Source organism: Salvelinus sp. IW2-2015, linkage group LG8 (genome assembly GCF_002910315.2).
Source record: "Salvelinus sp. IW2-2015 linkage group LG8, ASM291031v2, whole genome shotgun sequence".
Classification (NCBI taxonomy): domain Eukaryota; kingdom Metazoa; phylum Chordata; class Actinopteri; order Salmoniformes; family Salmonidae; genus Salvelinus; species Salvelinus sp. IW2-2015.
The window spans coordinates 19,784,258-19,801,832 of record NC_036848.1 but is presented as its reverse complement, the minus strand read 5'-3'; the positions used below and the strand labels follow the sequence as shown (position 1 = coordinate 19,801,832).

Genomic DNA, 17,575 nt, shown 5'->3' with positions numbered 1-17,575 from the left:
TAAAGGTAAGGTATAAATAACATAATTCAGCATTGTACTAATCTGATGAATATATTTTAGAATATAAAACCCAAGTAGAAGTGGGGACATTTCTATACATTTCTACTTAGTATATTTGCGGCTGTGTAAGATGCTCTATCTCCATTGCAGGCAAGGTAATAAGCCAAATGCAACCTTTTTGTCATCCAGTATCAAGTCATTTTGCGTTTGATAATGGCGCAATATGCATATTGCGGATAGATTGCATTTCGGATGGTCTTATTTAAAATCCGCTTCATGATGCGTACGAGCTTGAATCATTTGACAATGTGGAGCTTGGGAACATGCACTGGCGCAACGCTTAACCATTTGTTAGACCAGCGTAAGTAAACATTTAAAAGGCTGAACGTAGATTAAACATACGCTGACTTCATAGAATTTTTATAACTTCATATTCCTCATCTTACGTGATCCTTCTCGCCAATACAATTAAGCCAATGTGAAGTAGGCTTACGCAGAGGAGGTCTATATCTGAAAAGGCTGTACTGTATGATACTTTAGCAGTGACAGAAATGAATTCCTGTGCACTGTAAACATACGCACGCACGCACACATCCTAATCTCAATTTTGACCGACTCTCTAAAATGGAGTGCTTGTGATAACGGAGATACGGTGGAATAGAAAGGATATTGAGTTTATCTGACAATAACTTGTTTATCTTTCGAGGCACCTTCAACTAGATAGCGATAGACTAATCTCTATGACGATAGTAGCCATAAGTATTGCATGATCGCTTATCACCCACCTGGACTATAATTGAACCAATTGCAGGGTAGATACTCATGTGCTCTTACAAAATTGACAATGTTATAGCATCTACTGTAAACCTGATTGTTGGGTTTGTGACACTTGTACAGACAGATACGCTTGTTGCCGTCAATTGCAAGGGTGTTTTCTCTCTTTAGTTGTAATGAGCAATGAAATCTTCTCACTTGGGAGATAATTATAGTTTTACTTTTTACCAATATGTTATAGAATAATGTATGTCTTCAATTATTTTCGTTAGAATTTGTGAGATGCAGTTACTTCTGCAAGTGGTTTACAAAATTCCCCCAGCCTCAGGTCATTTAATTGTCTTAACTTTAAACGACCTCATTTGCGTCGTACCTATGAAGCATGTTTCAAATTGTGTTCTGTATGTAGTGTGGCTGTGTGTGAAGCTGTTCTAGAGACATGATCTACTATGATGTTGTTGTGGCTTCGGTTTCTCAGCCAAAACTARCAGGTGGAATCTCTGCTATCTTTTGGTCAGACCATCCCCCTGGTATGCAATTTAACCAGTTTAGCTCTTGGTTAAGAAAAATATGCTAAATAGATGAGGTGCAAAAGGTCACTTTCTCACACACTCTCATACACGTGCAGCTCTCACACACATGTGCAAGCTGCTTACGGCTGTGGTAATACAAGCCGCTTACGGCTGTGGCATGATGTGTACTCTTTACCTTCACTGACATACAACTAAACMACTAATGACAGATGCCAAGACAATCGTTGCTGAGAATAAAATAAACAGAAACGACACCGTCGGCAGCATAATACTCCTTTGTTTGCACTCTTGGTTGATACGTTAATATCCCATGAACAATAGCATGACAGACACCATTAAAAGATACAGGTTACTTAAAGTTATAACAGTGAATTTTGACAACTGCATGCTTTTCTCTTAACCAAAAATATAACCAAAAATATGTTTAAATTCAACGCACTTCGATGTCCACCGGTCTCGAGGCCTTTTTCCCGAGACCCTTTCTTTCGTTAAACTCTTTGGAAATGTATGGCGTCTCACTTTCCAATGTGGTCGGTGACTTTGTGTGGTCATTACAGGCAGGTGAACAGGTCACTGTCAGACTCCGTTTCCCATCATGCCACATACATACAGTGTGGTCACATGATTTATTGTCTCCAATGGGCCTTCAGATCAGATGTTTGTATCTAATTAAGCAGCCTTCCCCTTGGATGCCTTTTAGCATCTTTAAGCCCATATCTGATCTTTATCAAGATCTTTATCAAGATGAAATGCATATTTTATGAAAGAATTAGAGAGAAACCTAAGACCTGAGAAAATGTTGTGTTGCAAAGATGGATACAGAAGTTACAGTGTCGTTCACTCCATCGGTACAAGTCATCCACTGAACATACATCAGCCGTCATACAAAAGTCTACCTCTCACACACACCCAGTGTCTAAAACAATTCGACATAGCAAAACAGAAAAACAAAGAATGATGAAGAAAAGACATTGACAAAAAAACACCTAGATGGTTTCAATCGTAATTTGAAGCCACCTCATTCTTCATAAGTACCAATACACTTCCTATTTATCAAGTAACACCTTTCAAGTAGATGCATTTCCTTTATCTGGTATAAATGTAACTGTCCCTTTGATATTATTTTATATTTTTATAATAAATATGGAGAATCAAGTGGGAGCCAAAGAAACATCAGGTGAAGGACGTACTGACTGTTTGTCGCCTTGGTAGGTAGTGCTTTGGTGCTTTGGTAGGTAAGGATTTGACATTTGCACGTTAGTAGTATTCTAAAGCACCAACAGACAGCAGCCCGCCTTTTGTTCCTGCATGTTCCACACAACCCCAGCCTACCCTCCCACTTTCATTCCTCCACCCACCCATCTATCTATCCATCACCCATGCATCTCTCCATCCATTCCTGGATAAATCTCCCCATCTCCCCAGTCATTGTTTACCGCGTCTCGTGTACATCCTTTTCTTCCTTTCTTTTCCCCCCAAACGCGTCTACTGGGTCTTCCTTGCGGCGGCTTCTGCTTTAGCTGTGGCCTTCTTGGTCTTGTCAATGTAGGCCTCGTGGAAGAACTGGCAGAAGAGCACAAAGTAGCTGAGGTACATGAGCGAGGACCACACAATGTTCTGCATGTGCGACGGGCACTCCTGGCCCTGCTGCATCCACGAGTACACCAGGTAGTTCACCACGCAACCCACCAGCATCTGGGTGATCTGCGTGAGCGTGATGAACATGGCGAATTTCCTTGAGACCTTGAAGCCGACCGCTCTCAGGGCGTAGTAGGAGTACATGACGGCGTGGACCACGTAGTTCATGGTCATGAACCAGCCGCCGCCGGCCACCATGTCCTTGTAGGAGTACCAGGAGTACAGCAGAACAGTCATGTGATGGTACCAGTGGAGGAAGATGAGCTTCTGCTTCCGCAGCACGATGAACAGGGTGTCACCTGCGTGGTGGGTGTGGTGAGAGAGAGAGAGAGAGAGAGAGAGAGAGAGAGAGAGAGAGAGATGGAATAGAGGGAAGACAGAGAAAGTATACAAAATGTGAGAGACAGAGACATTGAGCGAGAGAAAGAGTTAGAAAAGGGGAAGGAAATGGGACATTTCACAGTTACAAATTGAAGGGAACAAAAGCTCAGACCTTCCATTTCAGGGAACACTTATTACTAGCATTGAGTTCTACTTCGTTGTTATCTTCTTACACCATGTTCTTGGCAAATCAATGTTGTAAGATCACGATGACAACATTTAAGCGCGATAAGACGAAGTGAGGACCCAAATAAATCTGTACTGTGCTCTACAACTTGGCTTTCTATTTGTCTTTATAAGTGGATGCTGTATCTCTGGTCATGTTTAATACATCTAGGTCCGAATTTAATCACAGATGAAATGCACTGTGGGTTCACTCAGAATCTTTACGCTGTCGGTGTACTTTCACGTCAACATATAATAACAATGTCTGCGAACAGAGCAGTCTCTAGGGTGTCTCGGTTTTAAAGGTTTGGGGAAGAAAATTAAACTTTGCTCTGCAAAACGGGGCCCACCATACCTGACTAATTGGTGAACCCACTGCTTGAAAGTGGAAAAGTACCAGAGGATTCAGAGTTAGCTCTGTGGCCCCGTCTGTGTGTGTGAGAGAGTGTGTGTTTGTACAGCATCTCTCTCTCTGCTCTCTCGCTGCTCTCTCTCTCTGCTCTCTCTCTCTCTGCCTCCCATATGCCTCTGTGACAGCAAGCAGTGCTTTGGCTAAGTGGCTGCTATGTTTCATTTGCAGGCCTCAATGTGTTGGTCACGGGCCAGCAGTTTTGGCTCCACCCAACCAAAGCGCTAGAGCCAAGTTAAGGGTAGGGGCTTCTATCCCCCTCCATGTGCCCCTGAGAGGGAGCTCCTGCTATGGGCTCGTACTCAGAGCTGACAGGGTGTGGAGCCCCAGTGACCGCAGGACTGGGCAAATACAAAAAGGGCTACACAGGAAGAAAATGAATTCCCAGACAGACTTTGGGGACGAGCGAAAGGTCATCCAAACTTGCACCCGTTGGGGTGAGAGGGCACGCGTGTCGCTGAGGGCATTGAGGACAGAAAAGATATTTGAAGACGTCATTTGTTTCTTGTGCTACTGTGTGTGACATGGCAGCATTTCCATGCCTACAGATCCGTGTGCCGATCCTCGGGTGGGTTATTTCAGCCACATGGGGGCAGAGATATTTCATGTAAATGATTAACATATTTTCATATGTTCAATACCACAAAGTCTCATAAACCACAATAGACACAAAAAGGCATTCACATGTAAAACACTTTATTTCAGATAATGGTAGTAGTAGTATACTAGTAGTARAAGTCAGTCATCTTACCCAATTCTGGTGCTTTACTGAGCACAAAGGCGTAGGCCCAGAACTTGCTGACCGGCCCGTTGTAGAAGCTCTGATCACACACTGACTGCTTGAGCCCTTTAGTCATCAGAATGTATGTCATGTAGCTCCCAGTGCGGACAGCACCAAATATACTGGACAAGAGAGAGACAGACAGAGAAAACAGTTAGCAGAATACACTAAGTCAAGCCCAAGAACCCTGGAATACGGTCACTCCTGCCACAGCAAAGTTTGTACAGCATCGTTGTTTACACAACTACTGCCTATGCACACAGGTGAACATTTGCAGCAGGAGGACTTCTACACAGTGAGTTCTTTACTCAAAACTATCCGGGAACATACTTTTATAATTGACCTGATAGTTATATATAGCTATTTAATGCTATACAACATGCTTACAGCATGTGCATTGGTTGTGTTAACGTTCCCCAATAAGAAACCAAAAATCGTCACTCAACAGAAATAGGGCACTAACAAATGGCCAACTGACAACCAGAASGAAACAGCTGGGGTTTTAAAATGGGTTCTAAAAGGCATCCATAGGGTTACTTTTACTGACTGGGTGCTTGCCAAGCCAACTCAAGTAGGGTCTTAACAAACACTCACCATGGACGTCCACTAGATTTGCCTGACATCAGACAAACTAATGGAAAAGAAAACCCACAACAACTTCGGTGAAGGAGTGCAAATAAATGTGGGGCAAACCAAAGAGGGGAGACGTGAGATAAAAACTGAAAGAGGAAGAGCTAAACAGTGGTGTCGCTCTTCCGACATCTCTCATGCCAAGTTGAGAACTCCGCCAGCCGCTCTGCAAGCACAGGTGAAACTACCGACTGACTAATGAGGCGACAGGTGCAACACATCCTGACCAATGAGGACAATTCAAATTATGGCAAGCCACGCCCAAACAGAGCCAACCTCGAAATTGAAATCGAGCAAAACCCCGAAAGCCCATAACAAACTGGACCGGTGTTGAAAATATCTGCTGCCTCTTACCTGAACACTGCGAGAGTGAGGGACCACAGCACCAACGGTTTCCTCAGCTCAAACTTCTCCCTTCGTTTCATCACACGGCGACCGCCTAGTATGAAGGCAGCGTAGAGGGCTGAGAAGAGGAATGACTTCTTCCTGTGAAGGGTGGAATTTTGTGAACATTACGCATTCGGAACAGAGGGAGTAAAATATGCAGTAGTACTTTATGATAAAAATGTTTTACTTTCGTTTATTTAGTAAATATTTTCTTAACTCTATGTCTTGAACTGCATTGTTGGTTAAGGGCTTGTAAAGTAAGCATTTCACGGTAAGGCCYACACCCGTTGCATTCGGCGAATGTGACAAATAAAATGTGATTTGATGAGATTTTGGGGGAAAACCCTAGACCTTGCAAAACGTAAATGGCAATAACTCCCCTTCTCCATTCTGCACCATCAGCTTCGTATGGTGACAACAGCACTATGTATTGCCCTTTTCAGCTGACTAGGTCTACAAGAACCAGGAGATAAGTGCACTATTTTGCGTAGCTTCCCTGTGAAAAATGGTCGAAGAGAGGAAAAAGGAGAAAGCTCATTTAGGGAAATTACGATCAAAGTTAGATTGAGGAAGAAAATGTGGCTTGTCATTATGCTTGAGTTGTCTAACTATGACAGCAAGGGCGTCGCCTCTCGGCCTATGTACCATCCTCCAGGCCAGATTGGAGTTGTTTTTGGAGTTGTCAATTCAATGCAGGAGAGATATGACCTAAAAAGTCCACTCGCACCACCTTCTTTGCTCTGCCCATCCTTAAAACACAAGTTTCCAGAACCAATTCCCAGAAGCATTATAGGGATCATATGCCCCCTTTCTGGTCAATGCACTCCCCCCCCCCCCCCAYATAACCACAAACATCCTCTTTCCATGAACCAGATGTACATTTAGGAAGTAGATGGGAAGTTTACCTTTGGGCACTAGCTATATACATTTATGGATAGATCCATTTGCTTTGAAGTGAAGGAAGAACTGTTTCCTGACCGACAAAAAAAAGGCTCTGTAAACAAAGTAAATCTAACGTTATAGAGATGTAATAGATTCTAACTTCCTATATGGGACACTCCCCAACTAGCCTGTGTTGACCATGTGAATAATGTAATACTGACAGAATCACTGTAACACTTCTGAACAATCTTACACCAAACAATATCCTGAAAGGACATTACGGTTACTGACGACATGTCACTCTTTGTGCAAAATGCAAAAAAATGAAAGCTTACAGGCTTGATAACTGATTGAACAAAGGACAGAGCAGTGCAGTTGAAGTCCAAAGAATCTGCTTTCACACAGTGAGCGCAGAATGTCCTCGTTGTTTTCGGTGTAAATAAACAAGGGTGAAGAACGGAGCGACTCAGAGTAAGCACCCTACTTAGCGAGGCAGAGCGAATTCGAGATGAGCAACAATCCCCACATTCCTCACACACTGTCTTCAGACTAAAAAAAAAGGTTAAAGGTCACAAGGATAAATGGCCTTCAGTGTGATTCCTCATAACAGTACGAAGCTTCAGAGATGTGGATACTAGGAAGTAGAGGACCAAATACCCTTTTCACACTATCGCACCAAACCCAAACCAAACTCTGCTGGTTCGGTTATTTCCTTGTCACATTGTCCTTTTCAGCACAGTTCCTAGAAACCAGGTAACCAGGTCAGCTCAGTACAGCTTGGTTTGGTTCAGCTCGGTTTGTCTCAGTAGTGTGAAAAGCCCTACAGAGTACGGTCTGAATGAGATACAATAACATGAGAGGAGGTATTGCTATTGGGAAAAACCCACAAAGATCAGAGAAAACCTGAGGCATGGTCAAAGTCTACAAATGCGTTCAAGGGCTGTCTCTCTCCTTGCTTGATCAGGTCAGCTGTGGCCAAGCTATGCCTCCAGGAATGGAAATTAATTTGAGATGTCAGTGTGAATTCACATCATGCCTCCATGACTCGTAGTAGCGGCAAGTGGCAAGAGCATTCGAGTCAGAGCTTCCATTAGGGCTGAATGTGTCTCTTGCTGCCTCTCTATACCTCGGTCACATTGAAGATTCCTCTAGATGCTTATCACTGGTCAGTTTAGCATTTTCATCATGGTTAAGGTTATGATTGGGGGAGTGTAAGCTGATCCTAGATCTGTGCCTCTAAGCAAATTAGAACAGAGCAGCTCTGTCAGGGTTATAGTCGGGGGATATGCAATCATCTCTGAATGACAACATCAGAGAAGGTGTATTAATCCATCTTCACCTGAAACAAGATTTATACACTGCACTTCAAACAATTCCCAAAAATTAGACTTTCTTGACACTGGACTCATTTCTAAATGACTGATTTATTTGTACTCTACTCCTTTCTGACAATATTGAACCACAAAGCGACATGAGACAGGATATATTTAGATGAGAACTCTGTTTGTAAAACAACAAAAAAGTGTCTGCTTAAATGTAAATGCAATGCTATTTGGAAACCCCAAATTACAGGAAAATGTACACCATAAATGCTGTTCCTGAATAATAGCGATGGCACAACCCACTGGGCAAAAACTGGTTGAATCAACGTTGTATCCACATCATTTGAAAAATGTAAACGTTACGTAATGAAGCTGAATCGACGTGGAAAACTGATCCGATTTTTTTGAAGTCATCAACGTAAGGATTTTTTATTTTTTTTCCATTCAACTTTTAACTTAAATCCAATGACATTGTGAAATGTTTTGTTGATTTCACATTGAATTTCTGTTAGTTGACAACTCAACCAGTGGTAGACATTTTTCTTCATCAGTATATTGCACCTCTCACACCCCTGAGAACTATCCAACAGAGCTCCTCTTTTTTGCCAGTCATCATCAGCGTCCGTGGAGAGCCAGCCAGCTCCCATGCATTCCCTTATCGCTGGGTGAGACTTGCTGGGCGGTAGCCGAGTCTGTGTATCAAAGCCACTGCTGGAGCAAAGAAAACATTAGGCGCTGATCTAATGCATTTCTGATAGAGCGAGCAAAGCAGTGGCGGGGATCGCATTCCGTCGTATGTCTGCGTCATGCATCAGGTCATCCTGTCAAACAGAGCTAGCAAGTGGCGTGAACTATATATAAATATATTAATAAAACGTTGATGACTTTTAATATCTAGGTCATATTAGAACTAATGACTGAACCTGGTTTTAATCATAANGTTCCGCTTCTCTTATCATTTCCCCGCACAGCAGACACGTAAACAATTCAAACACAAAACAACGACATAACCTGTAAGTCTAACTGGCAGTTACAGCGTGAACTATATATAAATATATTAATAAAACGTTGATGACTTTTAATATCTAGGTCATATTAGAACTAATGACTGAACCTGGTTTTAATCATAATGTAGGATCGCACAATACTGGATCATAACCCCAACCACATACTGCAACTCTGTGCATTTACTCGTGGAAGAATATGTCCACTGGTTTGGGGCTTTATTGAAAAATCGGTGCAATAATTATCTTGCTCTGCGAATATTTAAACAGTATAAGAGGCCTTTTTCAGAGCGAGCGACTAGGGAAAGTGTGAACAGATTTCTCAACAAATCTTAACTGAAGGCATAAATCACACCTGAGCAAGATACTGCACAATGGCAGGAACTATTTGGCTCAATTTCTGTAATATAAAAGGAGTCTTTCAATTTTGCTGGCTAGATCTGCACACACCTTCCAAGCAGTTCACAATAAGTGGCACTTCCCCTCCCCCTAGCTGTGTTGGTCAAAGCTGCTGGCTAACCTGATGTGTAACTTGGATCTGTATTAGCTGGAGCAGGAGATTTCTCCCCTTACGTAACACTATAGGCTTGGAGTACTATAGGCTTGGATCGGAACATACAGTGTTTCTTGCATCGAACAAAACCGAACCTTGTCCCCAGGCTCGAATTTCTGGCCCATAGAGTCTGGTAACAGTGTGGGACTGTTTGGAACTTTGTGGGTGTGGATTTACTGAGTGACATGCTAATCCATTTGTATTCTGAGAAAATCACACGACTATGAGGTGTGGCTCTAAATCGAGGCGGGAGAGAGTCGTCACTAATCAACACAGACACAAAGTCATAAACCCTGCCTATTTCTACAATTTCTCTTCTTAAAATCTGATTTTAAACCTAACCTTAACCACACTACTAACCTGATGCTTAAAACTAAATGTAGCTTAAATTAACCYGTTTTAAATTTGTGGCTATGGAAGCTAGTGGAAACCAAGAGGGAGCGAGCCTCCGACAGTTGTATTAGATTATGAAATTAGATGACATTAGCCATATTATTTTGGGTGAGACCAATTGATTCTGAGTTCAGGCATATAATGTTGATATTGTATGTGAAAACTAATTCTAAGATGCGTACTTTCAGATTTTCCCGAACTCACTTCCTTGCTCAAATCATTTGCACTGCTTGTGCTTTAAAGTCCACAAAGTAGGGGGAAGGTTCTAAAGGTTCTAAAGGTTCTAAAGGTTGATAGACTGAGAGATCATCCAGTTGTTGCCGTTCCTGCCATAGACTCCATTTCAAGTTCCATTCTGTGGCGTTGGGAAACCAGACAGGTTGACAGAGAGAGAGAGCCATCTGTTGGACGAGATTATACAAAACCTAACACTAAAAAGTGTTACTTTATGTATACGGCAGTGTATTTCATGAAAATGGGAAGAAGAATGATGATTATTTAAAGTTGCACTACGCCGAAATCGCTCCGCTGTTTCCCAGTTGCTGAAACTCGAATAGTTCGCCTAATTTCAGTTTCTGTGGCAAAATAAGATGGTACAATGATTCTCTACCTAAACTGCTGTGAAATACATAATATATACTACCGTTCAAAAGTTTGGGGTCACTTAGAAATGTCCTTGTTTTTTAAAGAAAAGCACATTTTTTGTCCAATAAAATAACATCAAATTGATCAGAAATACAGTGTAGACAATGTTAATGTTGTAAATGACTGGTGTAGCTGGAAACGGCTTATTTTTTATGGAATATCTACATAGACATACAGAGGCCCATTATCAGCAACCATCACTCCTGTGTTCCAATGGCACGTTGTGTTAGCTAATCCAAGTTTCTCATTTTAAAAAGGCTAATTGATCATTAGAAAACCCTTCTGCAATTATGTTAGCACAGCTGAAAACTGTTGTTCTGATAAAAGAAGCAATAAAACTGGCCTTCTTTAGACGAGTTGTGTATCTGGAGCATCAGCATTTCAGTGTTCGATTACAGGCTCAAAATGGCCAGAAACAAAGCCTTTCTTCTGAAACCCGTCAGTCTAACGCCTTTGTTCTGAGAAATGAAGGCTATTCCACGTGAGAAATTGGCAAGAAACTGAAGATCTCGTACAACGCTGTGTACTACTCCCTTCACAGAACAGCGCAAACTGTCTCTCTCTTGTCCTCTGCACAAAACCGAAGGTAAAAGCTGCAAAAACAAAACTTAAGAATGGGAAGCATAGAAATAGCACACATAGAACAGATCTACCGATTCTTAGACTTGCATTCAAGTAGAATGATAGATCTATAACTAACAATTCTATGTGAATTTGGTCAGGTTGCCCCTAAAGGTTACATATTGCCACTTTAACATTTACACTGTTAGTTTCACTGCCTATTTCAGTTGAGCTGATAATAATTGTACAACAAGGCAAATTATGTTGTTTGGCTCAGGCAGAAAATAGTTTCAGCTTGTTAAGGGATTAAAGTGTAATGGTGAGTGGCTGGTTTATTTATAGTAGGAAGAGAATGAAAGCTCTGCAAAGGTTTGAATTAGACCTATTCCCATTTTGCTTTGCAAAGGTTTGAATGAGACCTATTGCCATTGTGCCAAATGTAGATCACTAGGGAATAGAAGGATGCATGGTAAGTGGTGCAAATTAGATGTACATTGCACCTCATGGCCACTTGCACAAATGCAAAAACACATTTAATGTGACACACTGTTGGGATGAAAATGGCTATGCCTCTGCAAAAGCTGTTTGGTGAAATTGACTTGATGATGGAATTACTGCATCTTAACTCTCAGCTGAGACTGTGACGAGATAGCAGAGTCAAATTTGAGAGAGGGTTTTTCTCTTGAGAAACGTTCACACAATATCTTCATCTCTGTCTCCCCAATTCAGATGAGCTGCTGGGTGAATCAATGTCAAGCCAGGGGTGTCCTCTGGGTCGATGCAGTCAGCAGCAATCATAATCTTTGCAGCCTGTCCCTCTGGGAAAAGCAGCATGCAAAACATTACTCCCAGGAGTCGATACCATAACTCATTGGAGACCGCTAGCTGGCCTAACCTTAGAGAAAGGAAAATGTTAACCTTTGTCAGAGAGTCACAATCAGTGATGATGTAGTATTAGCTACCGAGAGGAGAGGAAGCCGAATTAGCACAGAACGTTCTGAAAACCATATGTTAGAGCTTGGTGAGAGTGTGGTAGTCCTGTAGTTATTTTGCATACAACCTTCCCACAACTTTCTGGGAATGGTGCAGGATAGTTGCATAGCTTTGGAACATTCTCAGCACATTTAAGGAACTTCACAAAAATGTTATAGGAACGTTCTAGGAACGTTCTCCAACTGGTTTGACATTGAGAATGTTCTCAAATCGTTCTAAGAAAGTCAAGAAACAATGATTTTCTGTTGGGATTTCAGTACTTCAGCATAGCATTCTATTTAAAGTAATGTTCTCAAATTGTTCCGAGAACGTCAAGAAACAATGTTCTTCTGTGGGAATTTCAGTACTTCCACAGAACATTCCATACAAGTTCCAATGTGGTTCTAAATAATGTCATATTTTTACATTCTGGGAATATAAAAAAAAAAAAATCTGTCTGAAGCACAGTTCTTAGAACATTCAGAGAATATATGGTTTCTCTTTTATGTCCGTTCCTGGGAATATTCTGAGAATGTTCTAAAAATGTTAAATCTACACATTAACATCAATAAGCTTCACATTCCGTTCTCAGGACATGAAGAAAACATTCCATAAAAATCATAAGGAAAAGTTAGCAACGTTCAGAACATGTTTCTAAGAATGTTGTTTGAAAACATATAGTACATTCCGTTCTCAGCGTCAACCAAACTCGCTCTAGGTGTGTTGGCCAYGCCCACCTATTGGCCACACCTGGCCTTAATGAGTGCTTGTTTCTTTTGAAATAGGGCCTGTTTGAATAGACTAAAATGAACAACTTTGTATGCGTAAAAAAACATGACATGCCAGTTCCATCCTGGAGTTGCAATGGACTAATTCCCGGGGTAGAGAACAGAAGATCATACATTTAAATCTCACTGATGCCGAGTCACAAAATACTCCATTTAAATGTTATTTGCTATCTTATTTGGGATTAACTTTTCTGAACTCCAAGCACAGATACAGTAGGACAACATGGACATGACTTTGTTATTAAAAAATGCATTAGGCATTAGTATATATATGTTTTCATTACTAATGCCTAATGCATTTTTTAAAACAAGTTCATGTCCATGTTGTCCTACTGTATCTGTGCTTGGAGTTCAGAAAAGTGAATCCCAAATAAGATAGCAAATARCATTTAAATGTAGTTCTTACAGGGTTAAGAAAACTTTAAATAATAACCATAACAAAACGATCACAACGTTTAGAGAATGTTCTCAGAATGTTATTTAATAACCTTAAAATAACCTATAATTTCCGATCTCAGAGCGTTAATAAAACCTCCCAGGAACACTTTCAGGGAACCAGAGTAAAATGTTCTCAGAACCTCCCTGCAACCTAAAAATGTACATTCCCAGAACAGGCAACATTTTCACATCTGTTCAGTTTTACGTTCACTTTTACCGGTCAGTAAACGTATGGCTTTGCTCCCACAACAAATGTGAAAACAAAAACACATGTTCCCACAACTTCCAAGRAACTGAATGCRCTAGCTGGGAGGTTCCTCAAGAAATTGGAATGTGATGGCAAGATTATACTGGATAACTGAGGACCAAAGACTTCGGCTGAATTTCAAATGGCGGCATTGCCTGCTCCCTCTAGGAACTCCTGTAGATCTGAAACAATTGGACAGATAAGCAATATGATGCAAATTMCATCCAGCCTATCAGAATCCAAGTTGACGCATATTGCTTACACCTACAGTTCCCAATCCCTTCACGTKTATAGGAGTTCCTAGGAGGTAGGGGTCCCTTTCTAATGAACCCATTGGGAGTGAATTCTTCACCCAGTGATTAGAGGTCTAGGAATACATGACAAAAGGCTACAAATGTTCTTGGCGGCTGAACAAAGATTGAATAAGCAGACAAGTCGGACTGGATCGGTAACACGAGTAACATGAGACTGCAGGAGGAACAGTAATCTTCCTAAGACCTACAGGTCTGTTTTCATGAATGGGCACATCCTCAATAGTACAGCATACAGACAATACCATTTGTCTTGCACATTTAAACCTCAACTGAATTTTAATCAGAGCAACACATCTATCACCATAATGCTCTGACAGAACCATGCGATATTTGAACAAAGAGCACAATAAATACTCTATGTCCACGCGACAAGCTAAAACATGGGTATCCCATCATCCCACCACACTTCCTTCAGAATTACACAAAACAACTGATTCTACAATGACATGCAGTCACCCAAGAGGATGGTATCCAATTKCTTGGAAGCCCATTGAGGGTTTCAACGACTGAATATCCTATGCAAATTAAGCGACCATCACTGACGCTGAGCATTTGGGACGTCTGTGGGAAATTCAGTGAGAATGACTCAGCAGGTAAATTGAATATATGTGTATTTCAGTGGCAGGCAGCCACAGTGTGGTGGACATTGAGACCAGCCTTAATCTTAATTGCAGGCAGATAGCCAGCTGCGAGCTGATCTGTAAGGTTGTTGTTTGGACACTTGCTGGCACAGAGCCGTACACTCATGTTTACAATTATGCTTATCCTATTGCAATTGAACGATGATCTGTTTAATGTCATCATCTAAATGTCACAGTGACACTTTGTTGGCTCACTGCAAGAGAAAAGTTTTCTTATTCCAATCAAATGTCTATATATTCCTGAGAAACAATTATGCAAGCAAAATATGACACCAGGGGCAGCTTACTTAGCCATTAAGTGAGGGTAGCTATATGCTGATTTTCAAGTTAAGCACACTGGCCCTGAAGCCGTTGCAGTGATGCAAGCCTGGATTGGCCAGACGCCATTTCTAGAAATGCTGAGTCAACCATTACCCTTCTCTCCTGTTTGTATAATTGAGCACCCCAGTAGCCGAGAGGCAGCAGAGAACAACCCTTGTTACAAGCTTGATTGTTCGCAGTTGTTCACAAAAGAGCTTATCATCTGTCCTCGCTCTCCCCAGGGGTTTTGTTCTCGCTGGACTCAGGTGCACTTTCCATAAGTCTATGTTAGTACTGGCTGCTACAGAGTCCATCCCTGCAACCATTTCATCACACCGTTGTCAATAGACAGCTACTACAGCAGCCTAGCAGCCTACCATTAAACATTTCATCGTTCCCATTGGTGTTTGGTAGGCCTCAACATACCGTAGGCCATTCAAGAAATGTGATGAGAGAGAAGGGGTTTTTCCCACATAGTGAGAACACATTTCAATTACAGTGCCACAGAGTTTGAAAGTGTTGTTTTGGCGAGAACATGGATCAGAACGTGTCATTAAGGTATTTGGTTTGATTGAATAGGGCCCCAAAGATTGAAGGCAGTWCAAATGTGCCAAAAAAATCTATCACACATGAAGCAATGCATTGTTATTGTATCTGTATGGCAGAGAAAGAAACAGGTTGGTTAACATGAAATGCTTATTTTCCTCTCTAGGAGTTTATGTTGAAGGGCTGCAAATATTTACAACTACTTTTCCTGCTCGAAAATCTCTCTCAAACCATGTTTCATGTTCATACACCTATTGTAAGCCTCTTTCTATTTAATTTTATTTTGGGTGAATATGACTAACCACTCATGAATGATTATTTCCTCTCAGAACCATGCAACATGGTCTTGCCAGAGCAGACATCCCTGCTGCAAACGCTTCCCAGAAGAGTCGGCACAGATCAGCTGTGATGTGATTGGCTAGCACTCTGTCAGCAGACATCATTCTATTGGTCAGTTGGTAGTACCAACTCATGGACAGCTCCTGCACAATGTTTCCACTATTGGTCAGTTGGTAGTACCAACTCATGGACAGCTCCTGTACAATGTTTCCACACGCTTGATTCTGACAAGGATCACATTTGGACTCACCCAGGAACATTTCCATTTTAAATTAAGTGTTTTATAGCAACATAAATGTTTCTACTATAACAAATTACCACACTTATTTTAGCTACTTTATAGTTTTGTAGCCTACCCATACACCAGCACGTGGCATTAGTGTAGTTTGCTGCTGTTGCTGCGTTACAACTTTGATTTCTCCCTGTCTATTGAAGGTTTTTCAAAAGGTATAAATACTTGGAGCATCTGTTTGAAAGTCAATTTATAACCAATGCTAGCCCATTAAACTCAACTCCACGATTTACGGTGGAGTTAAACAACATAAAACACGACTGATTTCAGCACCCAAAGACCAGCCCGCAATTACACACAACGTTGTTCTGTGTAATTGCGCGCTATTCTTTGGGTGCTGAAAAGTTTTGAATAAAACGCTCAACTCCATCATAAATTGTGGCGCTGAGTTTAGTCGGCTAAACCAAAGCATGAGTGGTAACCTCTTACAGGCTACGGTAGGCTAGATATAATAGTAATAAACTAACAGTCTACCTCTGTCAGCACCCCGCCTACCAATGTCAAGTTTCTTTCATTCAYAGCCTGCCAGTTGTCACACGAGCTATGGGGCAGCAGTGAATGTAAGATGCCTAAAAGCCTAAAATAAACTTCTCTTCACTGACAAATCACTAAAAGTCACATCAGAAGATGCTATGATCAGTCAGTTCACTGACACCAAGGGACCCTTCCTTGATTCATTGTAACTAATGCAAAGCAGGCATACATGCATCATAACAATGCTGTGAATATGGTAAACTACTGTGTGCGGACGATACTCTAACTTCATAGGAGCTTTTATTATAGGATAGCCTATAAGCAGACCATAAACTATTTGCAAACTTGAAGTTAGCAGCATCCAGAAACATAGGCTATTTTATTCTTATTAATGAAATTCCTGTTTCTATTTATAAGATGATGAGGACATTACGCTACATATACACCAACAATCATTCCAACATCAATATGATATTTCACATAGCCTACCAGTTTTCTTGCATCCATCGTATGGCTTCGTCCTCGTTGAACTGTTTCTCAAATTCGTACTCTTGCAGAGCCAACACCGACATGTTCTCTGTGAGCTTTCCTATAAACGGAGACAAATTTATATTCTATGTGTTATATTTAACTGAATTCTCTCTATCTCAGCAACACCCCTTTTCTCGCATTGCTCTTGCCACAGCCAGAAACTCCCAACTAAATGAGAATGTCCGGCTACATGCCTTCCACCTAGAGCCGGCATACGCCCTCTCCACCAAGGAGTTGGATTCAAGGTCCTAAAGCCCGTTGGAAGTTTATCTACTCCAACTACAGTAGATCATCACTGTAAGGCCTGTGTGGTCACTGAGACTGCACATGCTTACTACAGCCTATTGGGAAATGTGCAGCAAAAAATAAGTCTTCACATGAATCCAAGTTTCCTTTCCTTCTAATAGTGCATCAACATTTGGTAACACTTCATATGCAAACCCTCTTCATGCTGCATTAGAGCACATTCCTAATGCCTTATAAGCCATGCATAACAGGTGCTAATAACACTGCATATAAACATACATTACAACATCCAAAGAGCATTATTGCTAGTAAATTATAACAGTTTGCTTCATAAGGTATTATAAAGCCTGGCCGTAAATGTGGATGTTATAATACCTTAAACGAAATGC

At 41.3% G+C, this 17,575-nt stretch overlaps 1 protein-coding gene across 1 annotated transcript; it reads right to left on the bottom strand.

The window, feature by feature from the left end:
- Window positions 1-2,173: 2,173 nt before the first annotated feature.
- Window positions 2,174-17,117, bottom strand: LOC111967575 (very long chain fatty acid elongase 6). Its single transcript, XM_023992699.2, has 4 exons — window positions 16,899-17,117; window positions 5,666-5,797; window positions 4,652-4,803; window positions 2,174-3,244 (listed from the first exon to the last, which is right to left on the bottom strand). Exons 1-4 carry the CDS (start codon window positions 16,979-16,981, stop codon window positions 2,793-2,795), a joined length of 819 nt encoding a protein of 272 aa, XP_023848467.1. The 5' UTR covers window positions 16,982-17,117; the 3' UTR covers window positions 2,174-2,792.
- Window positions 17,118-17,575: the final 458 nt, after the last annotated feature.